The sequence below is a fragment of the Pogona vitticeps genome, chromosome 2 (genome assembly GCF_051106095.1).
Source record: "Pogona vitticeps strain Pit_001003342236 chromosome 2, PviZW2.1, whole genome shotgun sequence".
Taxonomy (NCBI): Eukaryota; Metazoa; Chordata; class Lepidosauria; order Squamata; family Agamidae; genus Pogona; species Pogona vitticeps.
In genome coordinates, this window is record NC_135784.1 from 101,069,213 (window position 1) to 101,093,961 (window position 24,749).

At 41.7% G+C, this 24,749-nt stretch overlaps 1 protein-coding gene and 1 long non-coding RNA gene across 2 annotated transcripts in view; one reads left to right on the forward strand and one right to left on the reverse strand.

Moving 5' to 3' along the window:
* Positions 1-19,768, reverse strand: part of CATSPER3 (cation channel sperm associated 3) — a 43,835-nt gene extending 24,067 nt beyond the window's left edge. Inside the window, exons 1-3 of the mRNA XM_020794461.3 lie at positions 19,521-19,768; positions 16,190-16,343; positions 13,715-13,954 (exon numbers count right to left, since the gene is read on the reverse strand). Of these exons, the coding sequence (XP_020650120.3) occupies positions 13,715-13,954; positions 16,190-16,343; positions 19,521-19,768 (642 nt within the window). The remainder of the gene's footprint in view (positions 1-13,714; positions 13,955-16,189; positions 16,344-19,520) is intronic.
* Positions 1,576-22,901, forward strand: LOC140704480 (uncharacterized). The gene is made up of 2 exons (XR_012083692.2): positions 1,576-10,652; positions 19,699-22,901. It is a non-coding gene; the product is annotated as an uncharacterized LOC140704480 (long non-coding RNA).
* Positions 22,902-24,749: the final 1,848 nt, after the last annotated feature.

The following is a 24,749-nucleotide window of genomic DNA, read 5'->3' on the forward strand; positions in this document are numbered from 1 at the left end:
TTGTCCTAAGATTATCTAAGGTTGCTCAGTCAGTTTCATGGCTTGATTAGATCTTAAACTCAAATCTCTCGAGAACAGGTTCGACAGTCTCATTGCTACACCTCACTGGCTCTCAGGATATGGGATCGGCCCAATACAGGACTCCCAATATCTGGAGTTACTGAGAGCCGTTACAAGGCCTCCTACAAGGCATAGGAACTGTCAAGGCCATGATATCCTTCATCTAAACAAAAGAGAACAGAACACCTTTGCCATACAGATGAGCATCTTATTCTGGCTTTGCACAAGCCCATTAGCCAGGAACTGACACCTGCCTAGGCCAACAAATGGATTTTGGATTTGGAGTATGAGACAGCGCTGGCAGTCACAGATGTTTATCTTAAAAGAACCAGCAGATTGTATAAGAACCCTTTTGGCATTTGCATTTGGCATCTGCATGCTTTCTGAAGTAAAAGGAAGGCAGCCAGCCCATTCTTTAGTCAGTCTCTGGAGTAATATAATACTCAGGCAGCATAGAGTCTTCTGTAGTTTTGAGTTAATAGAAATGTTTGTGATCTTGGCCAAGATCCATGACCAACAGTCTGCCTCAAGCAGTATTCCCAAGTCTGTGCTACCATCCGCTCCACTGAGAGTCTAGTGTACATTGTGATGTAATTTGTAGTGCTTTATATGAGTTCATTCTGTTTAGAGTTCTTGCCCAGTGACCCTGTGCTTTCCAGTGCTTCCTCCAGGGGCAAATTAAGCAGGAGTTATCGCACACCAATAGACCAACAAGGCCAACAGCATCTGCTTCATAATAAACACCAATGAAGCATTTCATCAACAGGGCTGGCGAAGATTCATTATGGAAGAATGGGCCTTTGAGATATTGGTGCTTCCTTTTTCTGCGCAACAACTCTATGCGAGGCGAGTGATATCGGTTAGGAAGAAAGAAAGGGCTCCGTTCTACTGACAAACACTGTTGAATTGGATTCTGCTTTTTAAACCATTGATTTAAATGTTGACAAATACATGAGATACATGCACACATGGAATAATGGGTCATTTTATTTTGAGTAGCAGCAACTTTTTCACTCCTTTGCAGAAATCTGTTTATTTTAAGGTGGGTGAGGAATTGATTCATTAGAATTTATTCTGTATATGTAAACACCTCTACCCACGTTATTATTTTTTTAATTTGTGCTATCTGAAAAAGAGCTATACCAAATAGCAGGACTATTTTTAAAAAAGCATTGTGGCCCGTTTGCTGAAAAAGCCAGCACCATGCCAAGCAGCTGATCCCCCGCCACCAGTCAGCCAAGCCCAGCTTTCCTTCCCTCCCCTTTCAGCCCCCATCACCTTCCTTCCCTCCTGTTCTGTTCTTCCACCAACCTCTTCTCCTTGCCCCCTCCAAATCCTTCCCACCTGCTATTTAGCCATCTGCCCCCACACCACTCCCACTCTCAACCCCCCTTTCCCCTTTCCTTCTTGTCCACCTCTCCCTCCTACATAGAGTTCTCCCTGCTGCCTCCCTTGCCTTGGCCAAGCAGAGCCACCTGCCTGGAGGCAGAGGTGGCAACGGTGAAGGCAGTGGGGGTGGTGGCGGTGAAGGCAGCAGCAGTGGCAAAGGTGGCAACGAAGGTGAAGGCAGTGGGGGCAGAGGTGGCAGTGGAGAGGAGACACACAACAACCCAAAAGTCACGTGAGTACCACATGATTTTACACTGAATTGAACCCTCTAGATTTATTTCATAAATGGAACCAGACTCAGTTAGTCCAGCTTTACTCCTGGTGCTAAACATAATGACTTGTATTCAAGGGAAAGGGGCTTTCCATTCTCACATGGAGAATGCAGAATCTATTGATTCTGCAGGAAAAAAAAAGAATCCATGAGTATGGAAAAGCAATTTCAAGGACTGAGTGACCCTTGGGAAAGGTTCAAAATATGGTGTAGAGATCTGCATATGGGAAGAAACTGGCAGATGTTGGAGTATGCCTCTCCGTAGCTCAAACAGGAATACCTCCTACTTATGCAAGGGTATCTGTAGGTTCAAGCTAGTATAAGGCAACCGTTAACTTCACTCAGAGCAATGTTTTAGAGACCCTGTGTCGTAGACACACTGCCCCTAGCTGGCCCCTGCTACTGCTGCTGCAGAGTGTATTTGAATACAGGAAGTATGTGGCTGGAGCCAGTGGCTTGCTGGCATTCCACCCCAATATCCACTGATGACCATGAAAAATTGTGAAAGAATTGCTATTGATATTTTTCCTAAAAGTTAAAAAGGAAATATTTCTAAAACCAAATTCTTCTTCATAACAAATGTACAACCATGAAGATTCAGGACATGATGTGAAGAAACTGCAGAGTATTTTGCAGGATCAGAAATTTGAATAGAACACATTGAGTTGATTGAATATGCGTGCTACTTGGGTATTCTGGAAGTCTCCATTTAAAAAAAATAATATTTTCCATTTCTAATCATTTTCTCGGCCAGACTGGCTCATCGTACCAGATTAGATACATTACACCTGAGATCTAACATCTGATCTGAAATCTAGCAGGGGAAGCTCTTCTGCCTATTCAGTGACACTGATGGCTATGGGGTTTGAGTCAGTCAATCTTTAGAACAACAAACATGTAGGGAACTGCACATCCCTAAACTCTATGGGATAAATATGGGGAGATGGGAGGAGGTGGCTCTAAATGTTTTCTTTAAACAAGAGGCATTTGCTGCCCTGAGGCAGAATAGCAAATGGTAACCTGCCCATCTATTCAAGATGCACAGCTGAATGATTTTGGCCCTCCAGGCAAACAATCCCAAAAGCACCTCACCCCTGTTGATGGAAGTAAAAATGCAATAATAGCACTAATTATTTGCTATCTTTTGACAACAAGCCCAGATCTGCTGCCTGAGACAGCCTTTCACTCTACCCAGTGGCAGAGTGTGGAAAAAAAAAATTCAAAAAAATTCCTATGGCACATCAATCCGATTATATTTTTAAACAAGGATTTAAAAATTCAGCATTTGAATTAGTGAATGACAACATTAGCAGGTTGAGTAACAATTACTATTTCTCAATTTCATTGCTTTAGTGTAGCTTAGGAGGAGGTTTCCCCTTCATGGATTGCTGCTTTGTCATGGCGAAGGGGCTTGAGTAACTCAGTGAAGCTATGGGCTATGCCGTGCAGGGACACCCAAGATGGACAGGTCACAGTGGAGAGTTCTGATTAAACGCGATCCACCTGGAGTAGGAACTGGCAAGCCACTCCAGTATCTTTGCCAAGAACGCCCCATGATCAGACACAAAAGGCTAAAAGATATGACGCTGGAAGATGGGCCCCTCAGGTCGAAAGGCATCCAACATGCTACTGAGGAAGAGCAGAGGACAAGTACAAGTAGCTCCAGAGCTAATGAAGTGGTTGGACCAAAGCTGAAAGGACCCTCACCTGCGGACGTGCATGGAAGTGAAAGGAAAGTCTGATGCTGCAAAGAAAAATACTGCATAGGAACCTGGAATGTAAGATCTATGAACCTTGGGAAGCTGGAGGTGGTCAAGCAGGAAATGGCAAGAATAAACATCGACATCCTGGGCATCAGCGAACTAAAATGGACAGGAATGGGCAAATTCAGCTCAGATGATTATCATATCTACTATTGTGGGCAAGAATCCCGTAGAAGGAATGGAGTAGCCCTCAAAGTCAACAAAAGAGTGGGAAAAGCTGTAATAGGATACAATCTCAAAAATGATAGAATGATGTCAATACGAATCCAAGGCAGACCTTTCAACATCACAATAATCCAAGTTTATGCACCAACCACCATTGCTGAAGACTTACAAGAACTTCTAGAATTTACACCAAAGAAGGATGTTCTTTTCATTATAGGGGACTGGGATGCTAAAGTAGGGAGTCAAGAAATAAAAGGAAGAACAGGTAAGTTTGGCCTGGGATTTCAAAATGAAGCAGGGCAAAGGCTAATAGAGTTTAGTCAAGAGAACAAGCTGGTCATCACAAACACTCTTTTCCAACAATACAAGAGGCAACTCTACACATGGACATCACCAGATGGGCAATACCGAAATAAGATTCATTATGTTCTCTGCAGCCAAAGATGGAGAAGCTCTATATAGTCAGCAAAAACAAGACCTGGTGGCTTTGATCATCAGCTTCTTATAGCAAAGCTCAAGCTGAAACTGAAGAAGTAGGAAAAATCACTGGGCTACTCAGGTATAATCTAAACCAAAACCCTTATGAATACACAGTGGAAGTGAAGAACAGATTTAAAGAACTAGATTTGGTGGACAGAGTACCTGAAGAACTATGGATGGAGGCTCATAACATTGTACAGGAGGCAGCAACAAAAACCATCACAAAGAGAAGGAAATGCAAGAAAGCAAAGTGCCTGTCCAACGAAGCCTTACAAATAGCAGAGAAGAGAGGGAAACAAAATGCAAGGGAGATAGGGAAGGCTACAGAAAATTGAATGCAGACTTCCAAAGAATAGCAAGGAGAGACAAGAGGGCCTTCTTAAATGAACAATGCAAAGAAATAGAGGAAAATAACAGAAATGGAAAAACCAGAGATCAGTTCAGGAAAATTGGAGATATTAGAGGAACATTTTGTGCAAAGATGGACATGATAAAGGACAAAAATGGGAGGGACCTCACAGAAGCAGAAGACATCAAGAAGAGGTGGCAAGAATACACAGAGGAATTATATCAGAAAGATTTGGATATCCCATACAACCCAGACAATGTAGTTGTTGTCCTTGAGCCAGACATCCTGGAGAGTGAAGTCAAGTGTGCCTTAGAAAGCCTGGCTAACAACAAGGCCAGTGGAGGTGATGGCATTCCAGCTGAACTATTTAAAATCTTAAAAGATGATGCTATTAAGGTGCTACATTCAATATGCCGCCTAGAGTGGACTGGTAGCCCACATAGGGGGTATAAATCAAATAAATAAATCAAATAAATAAATAAATATGCCAGCAAATTTGGTAAACTCAACAGTCGCCAGAGGACTGGAAAAGATCAGTCTACATCCCAATACCAAAGAAGGGCAGTGCCAAAGAATGCTCCAACTACCGTACAATTGCACTCATTTCACAAGCTAGCAAGGTTATGCCGAAAATCCTACAAGGTAGGCTTCAGCAGTATGTGGACCAAGAACTCCCAGAAGTACAAGCTGGATTTCGAAGGGGCAGAGGAACTAGGGACCAAATTGCTAACATGCGCTGGATTATGGAGAAAGCCAGAGAGTTCCAGAAAACCATCTTCTTCTGCTTCATTGACTATGCAAAAGCCTTTGACTATGTGGACCACAACAAACTATGGCAAGTTCTTAAATAAATGGGAGTGCCTGACCACCTTATCTATCTCCTGAGAAATATATGTGGGACAGGAAGCAACAGTTAGAACTGGATATGGAACAACTGATTGGTTCAAAATTGGGAAAGGAGTATGACAAGGCTGTGTATTGTCTCCCACCTTATTTAACTTATATGCAGAATACATCGTTCAAAAGGCTGGACTGGATGAACCCCAGTTAAGATTGCCGGAAGAAATATCAACAACCTCAGATATGCAGATGATACCACTCTGAGGGCAGAAAGTGAGGAAGAATTAAAGAAGCTCTTAATGAGGGTGAAAGAGGAGAGCATAAAAATGGTCTGAAGCTCAACATCAAACAAACTAAGATCATGGCCACTGGTCCCATCACCTCCTGGGAAATAGAAGGGGAAGATATGGAGGCAGTGACAGATTTTACTTTCTTGGGCTCCATGATCACTGCAGATGGGGACAGCAGCCACGAAATTCAAAGACGCCTTCTTCTTGGAAGGAAAGCGATGACAAACCTAGAGAAGCATCTTAAAAAGCAGACACATCACCTTGCCAACAAAAGTCTGAATAGTCAAAGCTATGGTTTTTCCTGTCGTGATGTATGGAAGTGAGAGCTGGACCATAAAGAAAGCTGACTGCCAGAGAATTGATGCTTTTGAACTGTGGTGGTGGAGGAGGCTCTTGAGAGTCCCCTGGACTGCAAGGATAATAAACCTGTCCATTTTGAAGGAAATCAACCCTGAGTGCTCACTGGAAGGACAGATCCTGAAGCTGAGGCTCCAATACTTTGGCCATCTCATGAGAAGACTCCTTGGAGAAGACCTTGATGTTAGGAAAGTGTGAAGGCAAGAGGAGAAGAGGACGACAGAGGATGAGATGGTTGGACAGTGTCATTGAAGCTACCAACATGAATTTGACCAAACTCCGGGAGGCATTGGAAGACAGGAGAGCCTGGCATGCTCTGGTCCATGGGGGCCATGAAGAGTCAAACACAACCTAATGGCTAAACAACAAGAACAGGAGGAGGAGGTTTGGCCTTTTTGTAATGATTTTGTTTGTTTTTTTAAAAAAAAAACACACACATCATTTCACTAACACTTCATTTCCTCTTTTTGTTCTCCTCCCAATGCAGTTTGGAGATAAACATGGCAATACTTTGGATGTGGCAGCTCTAGACAAGGATATTCTGCTGTATCCGAACCATTCCCCAAGACGTTCCCTTTCCTGCACTTTTCCCATTTATTTTTTCTCTTGAATGATCAGATTGTAACAATCTATACTTTCTGTTTCTCATTCTATGACAGAAGTATTCCAGCTTTCTGAATGTCATGGGTTTTATAATTAATTGGACCTCGTTCATTTGTCCTAATGCTTTTTTATTAGTTACCTGCCCTCTTGGTGGAAGAGATTCTTAGCATCCTGCAGTAAACCCATATTTCAGATGCTTCTGTCTTTTTTTATATATACAGTAGTTGCATGTATTATGATTCAAATGTCATGTAAGTAAGGCAGAGGATATGTAGATTAATACTTTACTCACATAACATGAATTAAATTTATGTATTTCACTGAAGTGATTGATTAAAATGATTGACATTGGTATATAAATGTTAATGAATTTAGCTTCAATGAGAACATTTCCAAGTTCTACCTAATGATAGGGCCAGCCTCACCCGGACACCCCCTCCCCTCCAAAACCAAACCCCTCTGAATTTCAGCTACAATTTAAATACAGTGGTACTCAGCACTATTAGCCACATCAATACTAATTTCACAGCTTTAACCCTTTATTGGTCACATGATATCAACAGCAACATACTTCAATAGGTTGTTGGAAAGACAAGTAAAATACCAGCGAGGCATCACAGTCCAATGCCGAGCTAAGTGTACTTACTTACTTACTTACTTACTTACTTACTTACTTACTTACTTACTTACTTACTTACTTACTTACTTACTTACTTACTTACTTACTTACTTACTTACTTACTTACTTACTTACTTACTTACTTACTTACTTACTTTTATTTTATTTAACTTATATGCTGCCCATACTACCCAAAGGTCTCTGGGCAGCATGTAAGTTAAATAAATAAAATAAATACACCCTTTGCTCTCAGCTCTGTGACCCAAAGGTGTATAAAATTGAAGAGCATGATTCTTCCCCACATATGGACAGTGCCTGAGCATGACAAATTCACTGTGGGGCACAATAGAGTGTGTCTCTGCCACTACCTTCAATGCATGCACATGAGCACTTAACAAGTCACAGGGAATTATCGATGAAAGGTGATTGCTTTGTGTTCCCACCACATCCCTATGCAACCATTTCTCAGTCAAGAGGTGTGACTGCACCCTTGGACAAGTTAGTAAGGACACATAAGATGTAAGAGTAGCCTTTTCGTCCTTATAGCAGCTTGGCATTAATAACTGCATGCCAGCAGAAGAAAGGAATGGAAAGGCTCTCTTACGCCACATGGGAGATCCATGTGTGGCCACAGCATCAAAACAGGGAGGCAACTTACCATAAAGGACTTAGGTAAATAAATAAATAACAGTCCAAAAACTGGGCTTAGCACCCTGCATGATCAAGCTCTTAATCATGCTTTTAGAAGCTGGCACTCAGAATGAGAAGGAGGAACAAACCCATTTACACTCCACAGCATGGAACATTTTTATAAAGCTATGTAATGGCGGTTCAGTCAATCAGGGCTTTAGATACAATCTTTAAAAAGTCAACTTCCCTTAAGGTGAAGCCAACAGGAGAGCTATAAAAATGCCAGTGGCAGCAACATGCCAGCAAGTACCCCTTGTATATTTATATCCAATAACTTTTGTTCCCCATGTCCCATCTTTGCATCCTTCCATGCTTTCAACAAGCCGTAGCAATTCCTAAAGGTATCTGCGATTTAAAAAGGGGCTTTGTGCCTCCAGCTGTTGGAAATGAGCAAAGAAGGATGAAATTTATCCCCCCCCCCGCACCACCACCACCACTATATATCCCAAAATGGAAATTGTCAGAACAACTTGGCTTTCTAAACATTTATTTGGAAGCCGAAACCGAATAACGGATGAATGGAGGCTACGTCGTAAGCAAGATTGTGTCTAACAGAACCTCTCTGTGTGGAATACAAGGAAATTATATCCTCAAGGTGGAAATTTATTGCACCAAAGTGGAAGGCAGAAAGTTGTAAAGAGGTTGTTGCTTTTTAATTAATAAAAGGGAACCATACTAAGAAGGTGTTACATGTTTCCCAGCCTTGACTACAATTTCCCTGCCAAGGAGTAATTTAGGCTGCAATTAATAAATTATAATACACATACAGGTATAAACCACCTCCCACATCTTCAGTATGTGTGGGTGAGAGAGAGGAAAGCCTCACTGCCAACACAAAGTACAGTTTGGGGGGGGGGCAGGAATTGTTCTCCTTACGAGAATACTAGGAAGATGATACACCACTTTAAGCACAAGGGCTGTCAAGTCTAATATTCTAGCTCTGCCCTGGTCAAAGGCTTTGAGGGAAAGGATGCAATGTGAGAGATATTACTGTGATCCTGGCTGGAATCCAGTGCTCCAAAAGGAAATCTTTAAACCTCCAGGAAGAACTCAGCTCTAGACTATGGGTGGTCTACTACTCAAGGATTCATACAGCTTCACAGTGCAGCCGAAAGTATGTTTACACTATCCGAGTATTTCAGATTGGAGGTTAGCTCTGCAATCCTAAACGTGTCCACTCAAAATTAAGACCCACCCTATTTGGGATCAGGAAAATCCATACAACCTTGGAACCTTGATGTTTCTTTTCAAAATACTAACCCGGTTTCAGAACAATTTATTTCCATGTCCTCATATCTGCATAAAAGAAATGTTATTCCTGTACTGAAAAAAGTGAGTTCTGTGGGTCAATTACGCATTAAATAATTTGTTCCCTTCCCAATGTTATATGGGGCATCCCTTTCTTCTAGTATTATTAGCAAAGATAAATTGAATGCTTGATTTACCTTCTATAACTGCTGGTGGTTTTATATACCCCCTTCTCAATCTCTTTTCCAGAAATGCTGGATAATTAGCATATAAAAACCTGGTGATAACTGAAGTCCAAGATCAAAAGTAGTGGGATAAAGGCTCAAAAGTGATCATTATAAGAGCTTTGTGCCTATAAATGTCCCACTTCTGCTGAACACCCAAGCCAATTAATGACAAGCAGAAACTTGGGGCTGAACAGCCACAAAGCACACATTAGCTCCCTATGGAAAATAAAACCTCCACGGTTGTCAGGAGAACACCATGGGCCAACAGTCTTTAGACTCACTGTGTTAGAATTTATATGCCTATGCATGGATGTGCATAAACCTGTGCAAGTGCACATTCCCACCAAACACTGCAGCCCTTGTTTTATTTCTACTGATAGACAAACAGAAAAGGGTTGTGTTGAATTGGTCAGCTAAGAGTCTTGTGATAGATTATAACAGTCCCTCAGATTAATTTGTATGCTGTTATTTATTTTTAAGATAGTATTTGCACTGCAGATGGAAATAACTGCATTTTCATTCCAGCAAAGGCCTTATTCCTCTCACTGACTAAAGGCTCTCTTTCCTACAAAACAGGCACAGCTTGGTTAAAAAAACAAAAACAAAGAAGAGGGCATTCCCCTTTCAGAACTTTCTGGAGCATCCTAAAGGCCAGAGAGAAAAAACAGAGAAAAATGGGGACTAATTGGGGGGCCATTCACATTTTGGGACTTGCCCCATAGAGTTATCTATCAAAGGAAATTGCAGAGGAGCATTGTTCAGTGGTATGCTTTCAGTACAGAAGGCCCCAGGGACTGGGAGCAGGCGTTGGTCATTCTGAATGCCATTTTTGAGGGAAAAATATAAATCCAATCAATAAATGGACTGGGTTTTTTTTAGGGGGGAAATACCCGTGAGATTCCAGATAGACTCTGCTGTTCTGACTTGATATAGTCACTGAATACCACTCCTTAGGGGTGATATTATTGCTTGGTAACACAAACAGCACTCATGCTGTGGAATCTGTAAAGTAAGAAAGCTACACTGGGATACCTGGAGGAATATTTGGCCTTCTCCTGCCATACTTGCCCCTAAAGATCTGGGACTGGGTTGTCTCTGGCAATCCTGTCAAGGCGTTCCTCTTAGGAAAGATCACCATGTGGGTTTCTGCTCTAGACCAATTTTATGGAGCACATACCTCTCCTTATCTTTCTGCAGTAGGACAACAGCAGCATCTGAAGGCTGACAAAGGACCGAGGAACTGAGCAACACAGAGTGGAGGAGGAGAGAGAGAGAGGGCGGGAACCCCTTCTGTTGCAACAGTAGGTTTATTTTATCATTTCTATTGCTTTAATGTGTTTTTATTATAAACTACTCTGGGAGGCCTGAGGACTGAAAGCTGGTCTATAAATTTAGTAAACATATAAACTGCAAATGCTCAAGAGCTTATCATACATCACAGGGAAACACGCTGCCAGCCTCACAACCATGCAACGTGTTTGCTGTAAAATAAAAGCAATTACAGAACAACATAAAAGACCCACCCTTGAGTTTAAAATAATGCAAAGAAAGACATCTGAAATGTGACTAAATATTAGACAGTATTTGCTATCAGTGCTGCCCAGAAAGGGGGGGGGATGTGCTTGTAACTTTCATAGTGGGAATCTACTGTTAAAAATTCCAATTACAGAATTGAATTCTAAGTCTTGACTGTTCACTTTGGTTGCTAATCTGTGTTTCAAGTACTGTATCCCAGCCCCTGCATTGTCCTGCCGTCCCACAGCTTGTTCTTAATCAGGCTGCTTGGTAAAACTTTGTTGGTCCAGCAGCAAGGAGACAGGAAAATTTGGGGAACAAAATGCTCTGAATTGCCTCAGTCCTCACAGACTTCTGTTTATTTGGTTGCTTGCTTGTTTGTGTAATTTTTACACCACCCATCTGGCCGACGGCCACTCTGGGCAGTTTACAACAAACACAAACAACATCATTAAAATACAATCTAACGGAACAGAAAATGAAAATAATAAAATGCAAGTCAACGATAAAATCAAAAGCATTAAAAATACATTTGCATTTTTAAAAAAGACACGTAGAAACACTGTTCCCAAGCCATGGCTCCTATCCCTCAGCGTCAGAGTCTGGTGACCCAGGTTTTCAGGGATGAGGCTTTTTTTCTTCCTCTTCTACTAGCCTGACAATCTCTTTGTGCCATGGATTACCCAACCTAGTAGGTAGACATATGAGGCAAGGCTCAGGAAAAGCCAATCAGGCAGATTAAGACCACCGTGGCATCCTCTCGGGCAAAACTCGTTGTTAGGATTTATATGTCAAGAATGTGAGTTCAGCCAAACATGAGCCCAGAATTTAGGACAGTTATTTCTTGAGGATGTAATTCCCAGAGATTCCAGGAATTGCAGTCAAAGAAAAGTAACTTTTCTAAGCTCCTCAGAGTCCACAAAACTGGCTCTGCAAATGTCACAAGCAAGATTCAAACAAAACAAGGGTACACCATGCCTGCAAACCTGTTTGTTCCAATGGTGTGGAGTCTGAGCCTTTTTACAAAATGGAAGCTGCTCGTGTCAGAAATGTCATCGTGATCATGATTGGCTGACGTCTCTTCGCATCGGTCAGTTTGCATATCAAATATAATTGGCTAAGAAATCCAATGGTACGTTATATAAGTGGAATTAAATCCAATATAAAAAAAAAACATCCTGAAAATTGCTTCATTATCAGAAAACTCATACTTTATAGGAAAATCAAAATCAAAGTCACTGCATTTCTAAACAGATGAGTCACACTAACACAATTCGGAACATTGCCTGATGCTAACAACAGATGTCAGCAGTGAGTACAGCAAATACAGCCTGAAAGAAATGGGACATTACTGTATCATTCAAGCTGCAGTTTGGGAGGTCTTTCCAGGAGAGTCAGCCCCAGTGAACTCAGTGGGATTTATGAATAGATACACACATATGATTTGTGCTGTTGTCAGTCTTAAAGGGAGAGAGCACTTTTTTTTCTTGTCTAGTGATGAAACATTAGGCCAATTCTCATTTAGGATTAGCATGTCCTTTCCCATATTAAAAAATTAGAAATCTCTGAAACAAAAAATTAGTATGCGAGGGGAAAATAGACCAAAGTAGTCTTCCAAAAACAAAGAGACAGGATGGGGTTCTTTAAAAAGTTGCTTTAAACATAAGCAAATTGTTGGTCCTTCTAACACTGATTGGGTCAGCGCTCCTTAGCAGTGACTCTCCCGGGTTTCATGGAGGATTCCACCCCAGCCCTATCTGGGAATCATCGGTCCTCTCTGGTGGTCTCCCATCCAAGTGAAAACATGGCTTGACCCTACCAAACTCCCAAAATCAGTCAAGAGCAAGTGAACAATCCAGGTAACACAAAGTTATTTGAACAGAAACTGTCAGCTTGAAGTAATGCAATTCAGGATGGGCTGTACCACATGCTTTTCCTACACAGTTGATGTTAAAATAGAATACTAACACAGGAAGCAAGGGATCTAAACTTGGGGTATGGGGTGAGAACAGATAATTAGAAGGATCTGACCCCCCCAAAATTCCCTTCTAATACTTTCTAAATCTATGCTTAGTTTCCTATTCTTAGCCTCACTTGCTTTCTCCTTCTTCCTTTTGAGATCACTTCCTTCTACAGAGAGGCAATAGGATATATTTTTTTCTTCACAATGGCTTACTGAGGAAACTGACACTCATAGAAGGCAACTGTAGAGGTTCTGTAAAAATAGTTCACCAGCACCATCCATAAATGGATTTCCTTATATTTTAAAAATGTTTCTTCTTCTTCTGCCCTTACCAGCTGACTCCAAAGCAGTAATTATTTCTCAAAAGTCACAAATCCAACGGGAGGCCACTGCACTCTCCAAACATAAGTGTCAACTCATTTTAGCAACTGAAACCTTTCAAATTAAGAATAAGGATTTAATCCTGGATTGACAGAACAGTAGCAACTGTTAAGGCAAGAAATTTAAGGGAATTGGAGGCAAAATCAGGTCATTTTCCTCCCTGTACTAATATAAGCAACTGAAGTAATTCCAAAATCTTTGCCTACCAATTTAAAACAATTGCCAATAGCTACTAATTTGCTTCCTGGAATTAAAAAACCAACAATTTTGCAAACATGACATTTCATCCATGAATTTTAAGGCTTTATTCCTAATTTTTAGGCTCGATCCATGAGTCTACCCTGCACCTGCAATGCTGAGAAACAAGAAGTGTACTTATTGTAATTATGATGCAGGTGCAGCTTATGTGGGGTTCAGGAGAATCATGATTGTTCAGAAAAAGAAAGGTGGAGTTGTATTTACTGGATGATCTTTCTCTAGCACTAGCAAACCAGACCCACTTACCCTCATTCCTGGGCTGTAGTAGATAAGTTTAAGAACCCGTAGCACTTGGAAGCCTTTCAGCATAGTCGCAGTGTGGTGCATTTTGGGGTTGCTTCTATCAATGGTGTACGGGAGGTAAGCAATTAGAAGGACAACAAAATCGAATCTTTTGTAACCATCCTTCCAATAATTAATGGGATCCAGATAAAAGATCATCAGAAATTCTGTGGTATAAACAGCTAAAATAATCAGATCTGCTACCTAGAAAAGGGAAGAAAATGTCTGTGTTATTACAAAGAATTTATTCAGAATATGCAGATGCTACTAAAAATTACTTGTATATGGTAGACCAGGGTGGATAACATTTGGCCCTCCAGAGGTTGTTGGACTATAATTCCAATAAGGCCTAGATAACATAGCCAAGTGAAGGTAGGATCATGGCCATCCAAAAACAGCTGGAGGACCAGACTTGCTTGCCTCTGACCGTAGGCTTTTTGTTTCAGAAAGAGATCTTCTGAAGGTATGAAATGTGTCCTTAAAAGCCCTGATTCCAAGGCATGGCTTCCGATTTTCTTTCTCTAAATTCTTTATTTGTTGTCTTCTCCTTGACACAATGGGTAAATAACATAATTTTAATGTTCTGGAAAAGCTTCCAGCTCAAGGCTACCTTTGCAGGATCCTGATCTCTTTTTGAAGCTACAAAGGAAAGTCCCCAGTTATATGTTCCATTATTTGGAAAGGACTGAAAGTAAGTGTAGTTACCCAAATACATTGACCTCAGTTGAGAAACCAAATAGTCAGGTTGTCAAAACTAACTGGAGCTGGAAGGGGCTAAATTGTGACAGATTCCATAGCCAAGGATCTGTAACAAGTGTAAGATAGTCTGCAACAATGATGTCAAAGTATCTATGAGTGCAACACAGTGGATTCAGATATCACCAGAGGCCATGACTCAATCAACCCAGTTAAGTCTTTGGAACTGGGTGGCATATAAATGCTAGTAAGTAATACTTCTTCAATTTCAGATAGGAGACTAAAATTGTAAATTGCATGACAAACCATTCCTTCTTGGTCTGACATGTTGAGGCACAACAGCCATGATAGTATTTATTGTAGAATGTGCTTAAAAGAATATAGAGGGGAGGGAAAAGGTCCAGAAATGGAATATAATAGTAGAGACACCCTTAATATTATTCCCTGTTGGTCATAATGGGAGATGGCCAATAATTTCTCTGGGTAGTATAGAACAGTTGGGAGACTTATACTACAAAACACTCAGTGCTCAAAGTATATGTATTACTTTGTAAACATAACGCCCCCCTTCCCCCAAAAAACATGACATTAAATACATTTCTAAAATGGTTTTAGAGCAGAGAGTGGACTTCTTGACATTAGCCAGGGTTCTCTTTTCACTTTCCTGCCACAACTTTGTGTACAGTAGCTGGCTTCAAGCAAGTTAAGATGTTTGAGGTGTGTGGAAGATAAGTGCTCCTCAAGAGGAAAACTAAACCACCAGTGAGGAGTTATTAACAATGTGTCCATTTAAATCTCAAGTTCAAAATACTGTTCAAGCTGGTTGGTTAAACAAGAATTCTTCAAACAGAAAGACAGCCTTGGCAGATGAGCAGAGCACTGATAATGGTTTCCACAAATAATGTGTCAAGGGAGGAAAGCGGTCCCTGTCATACTAAATGGATTCTGCCAGCTTCGTGGAGTATTATGGAAGATGTGTGTTAGATCAAAATATGACAGAAGGACACAATGGAGCTTGGTTACGAGGAAGCAATTTACAGGTAATTGTGGCATCAAAGGGAGAGGGTCATATCAGATGACATGAATGGTTTCTTTGTTATTTTGTTAGTTACCTTTATAATCTGCCTTTCCTCCAGTCAACTCAAGGCTCACTGGTCCATGGCCGTCTTCCTCCTCGTCATGTTATGCTGAAAACAGCCCTATACAGTAAGTGAGGGATGAGGGGGAATGATTTGTCCAAAGTCACCCAATGAGCTTTATAGCTCAATGGGGAAGAAAACCCAGGTCTCCCAAGTGCCACTAAACGACATGGGGTCTCATCCTGATGACTGCTTCAAGGGCAAGAAGCCAGCTGTGCAGATCACATGGCTTATATATGAGGAGCCCTGTTGCTGGACTATGGACTTGTCTTGATAGTGAATGTGGAACTGCCACACCCTGAAATAAAACCTGTGCATATGGTACAGTACAGATGTTGCAGGACAGCAGCTTTCATAATCTATTACCACTGGCTATGCCCTTTATTAATGGTACTTCAATGGACCTTCCCCTAACGTTCTAGTTGTTACATTTTCTAAGCCAGTGTTCCATCCAGCTGCATTCATTGGACAGCAACAACAAAAAACACAGTAGTATTTCTATTTCTTGACTTGTTCTCCTTTATTATTCTGGAAAAGAGAGAATGTCTCCAGAATAATCCAAGAAAATGAGTAATCAAAACAACATCACTAGTCTGAGATTTACCTCTAGGAAGAAATGTGACTCATAGCGAACTTTATAATCCGTTTCTAAAGCCAAAAATATTGAATTTAGTGTGATGGTGCTGATCATAATTGACTTGAATAGAGGATGGAAGAATAACATTTTAATGAATTTATATAGATCAGCGTCTCTCCTCCTGGGAAAGAAAAAAAAATGACAAAGTTGAATCTGTGAAACAGGAGACATTTTTGATTATCTAAATTAGTCGAAGGGATGTCCAAACCCAACCAGGCCTGTTCAAAGGAAGTCAACATTCCAGCTGCCCTTTGCTACATAAAACTTGGCATCCTTTTTCCTGCTGGCAACACAAGCATAATATTGTGCAGTTGTTTCCTGGTGTTTTGAATCGTGGCTACAGAAGCATAATATCACTCATTCATAAACTGGCTTTCTGAAGAACTGAATACACAGAGAATTAATGGAAAGAGCAGACCTGAATAGTTTTAGAATAATAATTTGTTTTCAGTAAGAGAATTGATGAGCTCACAACGTCTTCACCAAAAATCCATTCTGCTTTTCTCTCAAGCCTTCTTCATTCCAACAGCTGATTTTGAGGTAGGATTGGAGGTGGGGGACCTGACTGATATATTGATAAACAGTTGGGAGTGAGAAATTTGGGGGGATCTACTTGCCAACCACCAACATGAATTTGACCAAGCTCCAGGAGGCAGTGGAAGACAGGAAGGCTTGGCGTGCTCTGGTCCATGGGGTCACAAAGAGTCAGACATGACTTAACAACTAAATAACAACAACAACTTGCCAATCATCCAAATCCACCTTCAGCCCACCTTTCCAGGAAAGGATGGATACTTTGGTGGGAAGAAGTTACAAAGAAATGTTACATCTTTTTGAGCAAAGCAACATTTGTTGGGTCGTCAGTTGGACACAGTTCCAGCAGCAAGACAGTTCAAGTCAGTTAGGGAATCATAGTTCATGTTTGCATTCCTCAGATGGGTCAAAATGTACACATATCACTTGCAATTAAAGAGCAGCAAACCTCTTTTTTTTTCAACAACATCTGGAGGCCTGGATGTTGGACTCCAGTACATGCCCACTTATGATTTATTTACTTATTCCATAGAACGATGGAATTAGAAAAAGCTTGGAGGTCACCTTAATCCCATCAGCTGGTATTGCAGGAAATCCAATATTTATTTGTAAATGCCCTTCCAAGTTACTCTGGTTTTCTGAGCAGTTACAGAATGCATTTTTCTTCAAGGGTGCTTGGACAGTTTCAATAGTGCAGGGCATGTAAACATATGATCTGGTAAAGTAGTCGTATTTTAAAACAATTTAATACTGCTTAGATCACTTTTAATCAGTGGCAACTCATGGATCAAGATGGATGGGATACTTCCCAACAACTGCCTATGCTTTTAATGGGGGACTCCAATTACCATCAGTTCCAATTAGCGTTGTGAATGTTGAAGGGTGGTGGGATCAATAGACCTTAACATGCAAAGGGGCAAAGCTCTGTCACAACTATTTCCTCACTCTTGTAATAGCACTAATATGAAGAGCTACGTTTCAGCATTCCATCCAGAAAGAGCATTCAGTATTAGTCCTGGTGGTATATCACCGAAACCCACAGTTATCAAAAATGGAAAGCGAATGTTTCATGCAGTGTTCGGATGTATTATGAACTCAGCAACATTTCTCTTCAAACGTTCTTCTCCAGTTTAGAATGTACGATCAGTTTCTGTGCATATGTACCAAAATGCATGGGCAAACCTTTCAAATGCTTTAATTTTTGGATGAAACATCTAGAGCAGGGGGATCCAAAGTATGGCCCGCAGGCCACGTCTGGCCCACCTGGTCTTTGCATCCAGCCCATGTGTGCACGCGGGCAGGAGTGCATGTGTGCATGCAGGTGTCTATGAGGGTGGGCAAGCAGGTGCGTGTGTGTGTGGCTGGGCGAGTGTGCATGAGGGTGAGCATGTCTGTGGGCGGGAGCGCATACACACACATTCCTTCGGCCCTTGAAAATATCAAAAAATATATTATGTGGCCCTCCGTGTAAAATGTTTACAGACCCCTGGTCTAGAGCATTGAGAACAATGCCAGGCAGTCTGACCAAGCAGCCTTGTGTTTGGTTTTAACTCAGTTGTTTCTTGAAACAAATGTACACTGCATCTTTTAAAAATGTTTCTAGCATAAAAAGAGTTGTTAACCAATGCTTATTAAATGGTCTTTTTGTTTTTTTCCTGGACAGCTTCTTTGGTAAATTTTCATTAATCTTTTCAGGATGGGAGGGCTAATAACTAAAACTCCCAGGATGATCTCTCTCTCTCTCCCTCTCCCTCTCTCTCTCTCTCTCTCCCTCTCCCCCCTCTCCCTCTCCCTCTCTCTCTCTCCCCCCCACCTTCCTACCTACCTACATAGTACAGTATAATGTTTATTCCAGGATGACATATTTTATTTATTAACCAGAATCCTGCTGGTGATTCAAGCATGTGTAATTTATATTGTGTAACTCATCACAATGATTTGCTGATAACGAGTCATGTTATGAGGCACACTCCCAACTGTACAACTGGTCAGTAAAGATTCCCCTTGACATTTAGTCCAGTCGTGTCCGAATCTGGGGGGCGGTGCTCACCCCATCTCCAAGCTGTAGAGCCAGCATTTGTCCATAGACAGTTTCTGTGGTCACGTGGCCAGCATGACTAGACACGGAATGCCGTTACCTTCCCCCCATGGTGGTACCTATTTATCTACTTGCATTTACATGCTTTCAGACTGCTAGGTTGGCAGGAGCTGGGACAAGCGATGGGAGCTCCCTCTGTCGTGTGGATTTGATCTTATGACTGCTGGTCTTCTGACCTTGCAGCACAGAGGCTTCTGCAGTTTAACCTGCAGTGCCACCACGTCCCTTATGACTGGTACACACCTATTAATGTGCCCAACACCTTGTTAGTGGCAATTCACCATAGTGAGTTATGCTACTTAACTTTTGCACACATAAATCTCCAACAGGATTCTGGACACTAATTTGTTATTTATGTTTCTATGGCATCCGCAGCAAGTACGCACTTAACTTTAGAGGCCCACAGGAACATCTCACAGCACACACACCTCGTGTTTTCGTGTTGGTGTACATGGTTCAGGACATTGCTGGTGTAGACCTGTACCATATTCTCTTGCCATGGCTGATACCAAATTTTTCAAGGAAATAATGGCACAATAGTGGCTAACCGCACTTCTAGGAAAACATGTTCAGCCTCATATTGGGGTGATATGTGGTTCATAAACCAACTTCAAAAGAATAAACAGCATATGAAGTACTGCTAAAAGAAGCCAAGTAAATCTTTACCTGTATCCAAAAAGATACTGTCTCACTTCAACTTCAGAGCCAGACCTGAAAGCTTCAAGGGACAGCTTGTTAATAAGTCGTTGTTCTACACTCACTTCTGTGAACTCTGCAGCCATACTTAAGAATATGTTCAAACTTTGCTTACACAAATGCCAGTTATCTATATATTTCCTTACAGAACACTGGAGACTGGAACAAGAAAAGTCAATGGAAGAAGAATGGGATGCCCTGTGTGACCTCATGTGCATTGTGAAGTCAGATGTAGTTCCAGAATCATAGAATGAAGTTGGAAGGGGCTTACAAGGCCATCAAGTCCAACCCCCCTGCTCAATGAAGGAAAACAAATAAAAAGATATCTGCCGGATGGTTGTCGAAGTTTCTGTTGAATGCCTCCAGTATTGGAGCACTCTCCACCTCTCGAGGTCGTTGGTTCCATTGCCATACTGCTCTAACAGTTAGGAAGTTGTTGTTGTTGTTGTTGTTGTTGTTGTTGTTGTTGTTTGATATCCAGCAGAAATCTGGCTTCCTGTAACTTTTGCCCATTGTTGCATGTCCTGCACTCTAGGAAGATCAAGAACAGAACCTGGCCCTCCACTGTACAATGAACTTTCATGTATTTGAAAAGTGCTATCATATCTCACATCAGTCTTCCTTTCTCAACTTTAAAAATCCCGAGTTCTTTCAGTCTTCCCTCATAGGGCTTGCTTTCCAGCGCCATGATCATCCTTGTTGTCTTCCTCTGAACTTGTTCCAATTTGTCAACATCCTTCTTGAAGTGCTATGTCCATACTCACAATGAGGCATAACCAATGCCGAATGGAGGGGAACAAGCACTGCAAAGCATTTGAAGACTATACTTCTGTTCATGCAGCCTAAAATAGCATTTGCCTTTTTTGTAGTGACATCACATTCTTGGCTCATATTCAGCTTGTGATTTACAACTCCAAGATCCTTTTCACTTGTAGCATTGCTGAGCCAGGTATCCTCCATCTTATAACTGTGTGTTTGGTTTCTTTTTCCTAGATGCATTACTTTGCATTTATCCTTTTTGAATTTCATTCTGTCGTTTTCAGCCCAGTGCTCAAGCCTGTCCAAATCATTTTGAATTTTGTTTTTGTCTTACAGGGTGTTAGCTATTCCACCCAATTTTGTGTCATCTGCAAATTTAATTAACATTCCCTGTATCCCCTGATCCAGGTCATTATTCAAAATATGGAATTATACTGGTCCCAGTTGGAGAAGGAGCCATTAATCATCACCCTCTTGAGTACAATTCTGCAGCCAATTATGTATCCACCTGACAGTTGTTATATGTAGCGCACACCTAGTTATTTTGCTAATCAGAATATCATGGGGTACTTTGTCAAACGCTTTGCTGAAGTCAAATATACTATGTCTACGGTATTCCCTGTGTCTATCAGGGAGGTTAAAGGTAAAGATTTCCCTTGACATTTAGTCCAGTCATTTCCGACTCTAGGGCGTGGTCCTCATCCCCGTCTCCAAGCCATAGAGCCAGTGTTTGTCCAAAGACAGTTTCCGTGATCACGTGGCCAGCACAACTAGACATGGAACACCGTTACCTTCCCACCGAGGTGGTACCTATTTATCTACTTGCGTTTTACATGCTTTCGAACTGCTAGGTTGGCAGGAGCTGGGACAAGTGATGGGAGCTCACTCCGTCGCATGGATTCGATCTTATGAGTGCTGGTCTTCTGACCTTGCAGCACAGAGGCTTCTGCAGTTTAACCCGCAGTGCCACCATGTCCCACTGGAAGAGGAGGTTACCCGATCAAAAAATGAGATCAGATGACTCTGGCAGGATTTGTTCTTGACTTATTGTTCTCTACTTATTACTGCATTGTTTTCTAAGTACTTGCATAGTACTGCTTAATAATCTATTCCAGAATTTGCCCTGGGATTTATGTCAGGCTGACTGGTCCGTAGTTCTCAGACACTTCCTTTTTTGCCGTTTTTGAAGATAGGGGCAACATTGTCCCTCTTCCAGTCATCTGGCACCTCACCCATTTCCCATGATTGCAAGAAAATAATGGATAGCGGTTCTGTGAGCTCTTCAGCCAGCTCCTTCAATACTCTCGGATGCAGTTCATCCAGCCCTGGAGATTTGAACTCATTCAAGGTAGTGAGGTATTCTTTGACTATATTTTTATCAATCTCCAGCTATAATCTTGTCTTGTCCACCTGTACTCCACAATTGTCTGGAGTGTCACAGTCTGTCCTTTGGGGAAAGACTGAGCTAAAATAGGAACTGAGCACTTCTGCCTTCTCTTCGTCTTCTATTATCATGTTTTCATCACCATTGAGTAGAATGACACATGTAAAATTTTGAATTACTATTCCTTCCCATTTAAAAACAAATATACAAGGCAAAATTGTCAGGAAACTATTGAAGGAGAAACACAGGAGAAACAGGAAAATTGTGCTAACATTCTGGATCTAAATAAATCCAAAAAATCTTTAGCACATTTGCTTGCAGTTGCAAGTTCAATTCAAAATGGGTATTTTAGCATAATTGTGTTTTGGATGGAATGTTAATTCCCACTTGTGAACATGATAGCATCCAAGCAACCACAAAACTAGTATCATCTGTTTCAAAGAGCATTGGCATTTCCCAGAAGAAGCACTTGATATCACACATCAAGCTGCCTTTGTGACAGAAGCAACTTCCACCAACTGGCTACTATGAAGCAGGGTAGCTTTAGGTGTGCCTGAAATAATGTTTTAGATTCCAGCTGAGATGCTCTTCAGATGTCTAGCTCAGGTCCTCTGCAAATGTTTATCTGTAATGGCTGTGGATATACTTTGGGGTGTATACTTTGCACTACTGCTGATGTCAGGCCCCCTGCCTTTGACATCTTCTGGAATCCTTCTCAACAGATCCACTCAATCTACTTGCCCAGCCTTGTTTATGACGGCTAGATAGAGTGGGCATATTTCCTTTCCCTACACCAGCAATATAATTATCATATTTGCTGGTCCAGAGTATCTCAATGAGAGCAGACTAGACAACCTCATCAGACTTGGGTGCTGCTGAGCCCAAGAAGGGTAAAACTGAGGCAAGTAAAGGACAAACCAAATTGGAGAGGAAGTAGGAGAGATTGAGAGACAAAAACAGTGATTTTAATAAATGAGATTTTAAATCACCTCAAAGGCTCTTCACTGGGGGGGGGGGAGAGAGAAAGCATACATACAATGGTTTTAAAAAAAACTCAACCCACAATCACGGAGCAGGATAGGAATGGTTTTTAAAAGCAGAAATTAGATCTTTAGAAGTACTTATCCAATCTGCTCCGAATTTGGCACAGAGAAACTTATCAGAAATAAATTCTCTCTTTACCCCGAACTACAATCCTTAAAACACTTTTTAACAAACAATTAAGCTCCACTGCACCCAGACATTGCCTCAGAAGTCTCTGGTGCACAGTCAACTTTTCAGGTGATCTCAAATGGTTGTCAGAATGTACTCAAGCCTGCATAAATTTCTCCATAAAATTGGTAGCCCAAGAAAACTCCTGCATACCCATTTCAGTCCTTCATACTGAAGACATAAAGGCTGAAGAGGAAACTATGTTATTGGGATTGCTGATATTGAGACTTTGTACATACGGCAGTCTTGGCTCACCTTATCCAGCAGGAATAGGGCTACAATGGGACTTACCTTCCAGTAAAGAAGCCTAGGATTGTATTTATTTCCTAAGATATTATGTTATTCTATTGCATCATAAGCATCATCTTGTAGCACTTACTCACGTGCACTGGTCAATATACATATGAACACTTAGACATTCAAGCTGAAAACGTGTAGGGAAATCCCTTTACCTTTGAATCACCAAGAGTTTCTGAAAATAGGCATCTTAGTGTAAGAGCAGTGATAAGCGACATGATGCCGTTTGGTTGCTGCAAGGTTAAAAATCCCATAAGCGTCAGACAGCATGACTAATGGTTAGAAATCAGGACCTTTGTGGTCCAAATATCTGGAGGGTGACAGGTTGCCTGTTGTTATGTGCCATCATGTCACCTCTGACTTACAGCAAATGGAGATGGGGATATTCGTATTTATAAACGAATATGAATATTCCCGTCCCAACTGGACCTTAATGAGGGTCCAGCCCCCAGGATCGGACTGTCCACTCATACATCCTGGTGCTGTGAAAGTCCCGCTCTTCCTGCCAATGGCACCAGGAGCTCAGATGTTTCTGTGCTCGGCTAGCCACTCAGTGATGTAGTGATGTATGGAAGTGAGAGCTGGACCATAAAGAAAGCTGACCGCCGAAGAATTGATGCTTTTGAATTGTGGTGCTGGAGGAGGCTCTTGAGAGTCCCCTGGACTGCAAGGAGAACAAACCTATCCATTCTGAAGGAAATCAACCCTGAGTGCTCACTGGAAGGACAGATCCGGAAGCTGAGGCTCCAGTACTTTGGCCATCTCATTAGAAGAGAAGACTCCCTGGAAAAGACCTTGATGTAAGGAAAGTGTAAGGGCAAGAGGAGAAGGGGACGACAGAGGATGAGATGGCTGGACAGTGTCATCGAAGCTACCAACATGAATTTGACCAAACTCTGGAAGGCAGTGGAAGACAGGAGGGCCTGGAGTGCTCTGGTCCATGGGGTCACAAAGAGTCGGACACGACTAAACAACAAGGCCACTCAGCAGCCATGCGGGAAGAATCATCTTGCCATCCCCTGTCCCCTGCAGCCGAACATATTATTCTGTCACACCTTCGGATGTAGTGGTGGTTGATGGGAACTGAGGAGAGGGATTTGACCCCAGGGTACTTATAGGAGGGAGGGCAGGGCCTATGCTAACGTGCTATGCTTACTCATCCAGAAGCTCTAGAATATTCCAAGGAGACTGCACATGCACAAATCACCCTAAATGTGATTCACAGAGGCCACAAACAAGAACCTGAGTTTTGTCTCTTCATGGCAACTGCAGTTTCCATTCCTCAGAGCAGCAGTGGGAATGTCTAATCTTGTCTTTTCCTACTAGCACTGGTCAGCTACTAGATGTTCTTTGCTGTGTACATCTCCAAGCTTAGGACCAATGGCAAGCTGCAGTTGAGGCAACTTGGTCTCATGTCCACCTGTTGCACAGCTTGTGACCGAGCTGAGGTCTTTCCATCACTGCATACTCAAAAGAAAATACACAGCTACCTCTGCCATCTCTAAGTTAAACATGCATAAGATTGCATTGTTTACTGTTGATAACGG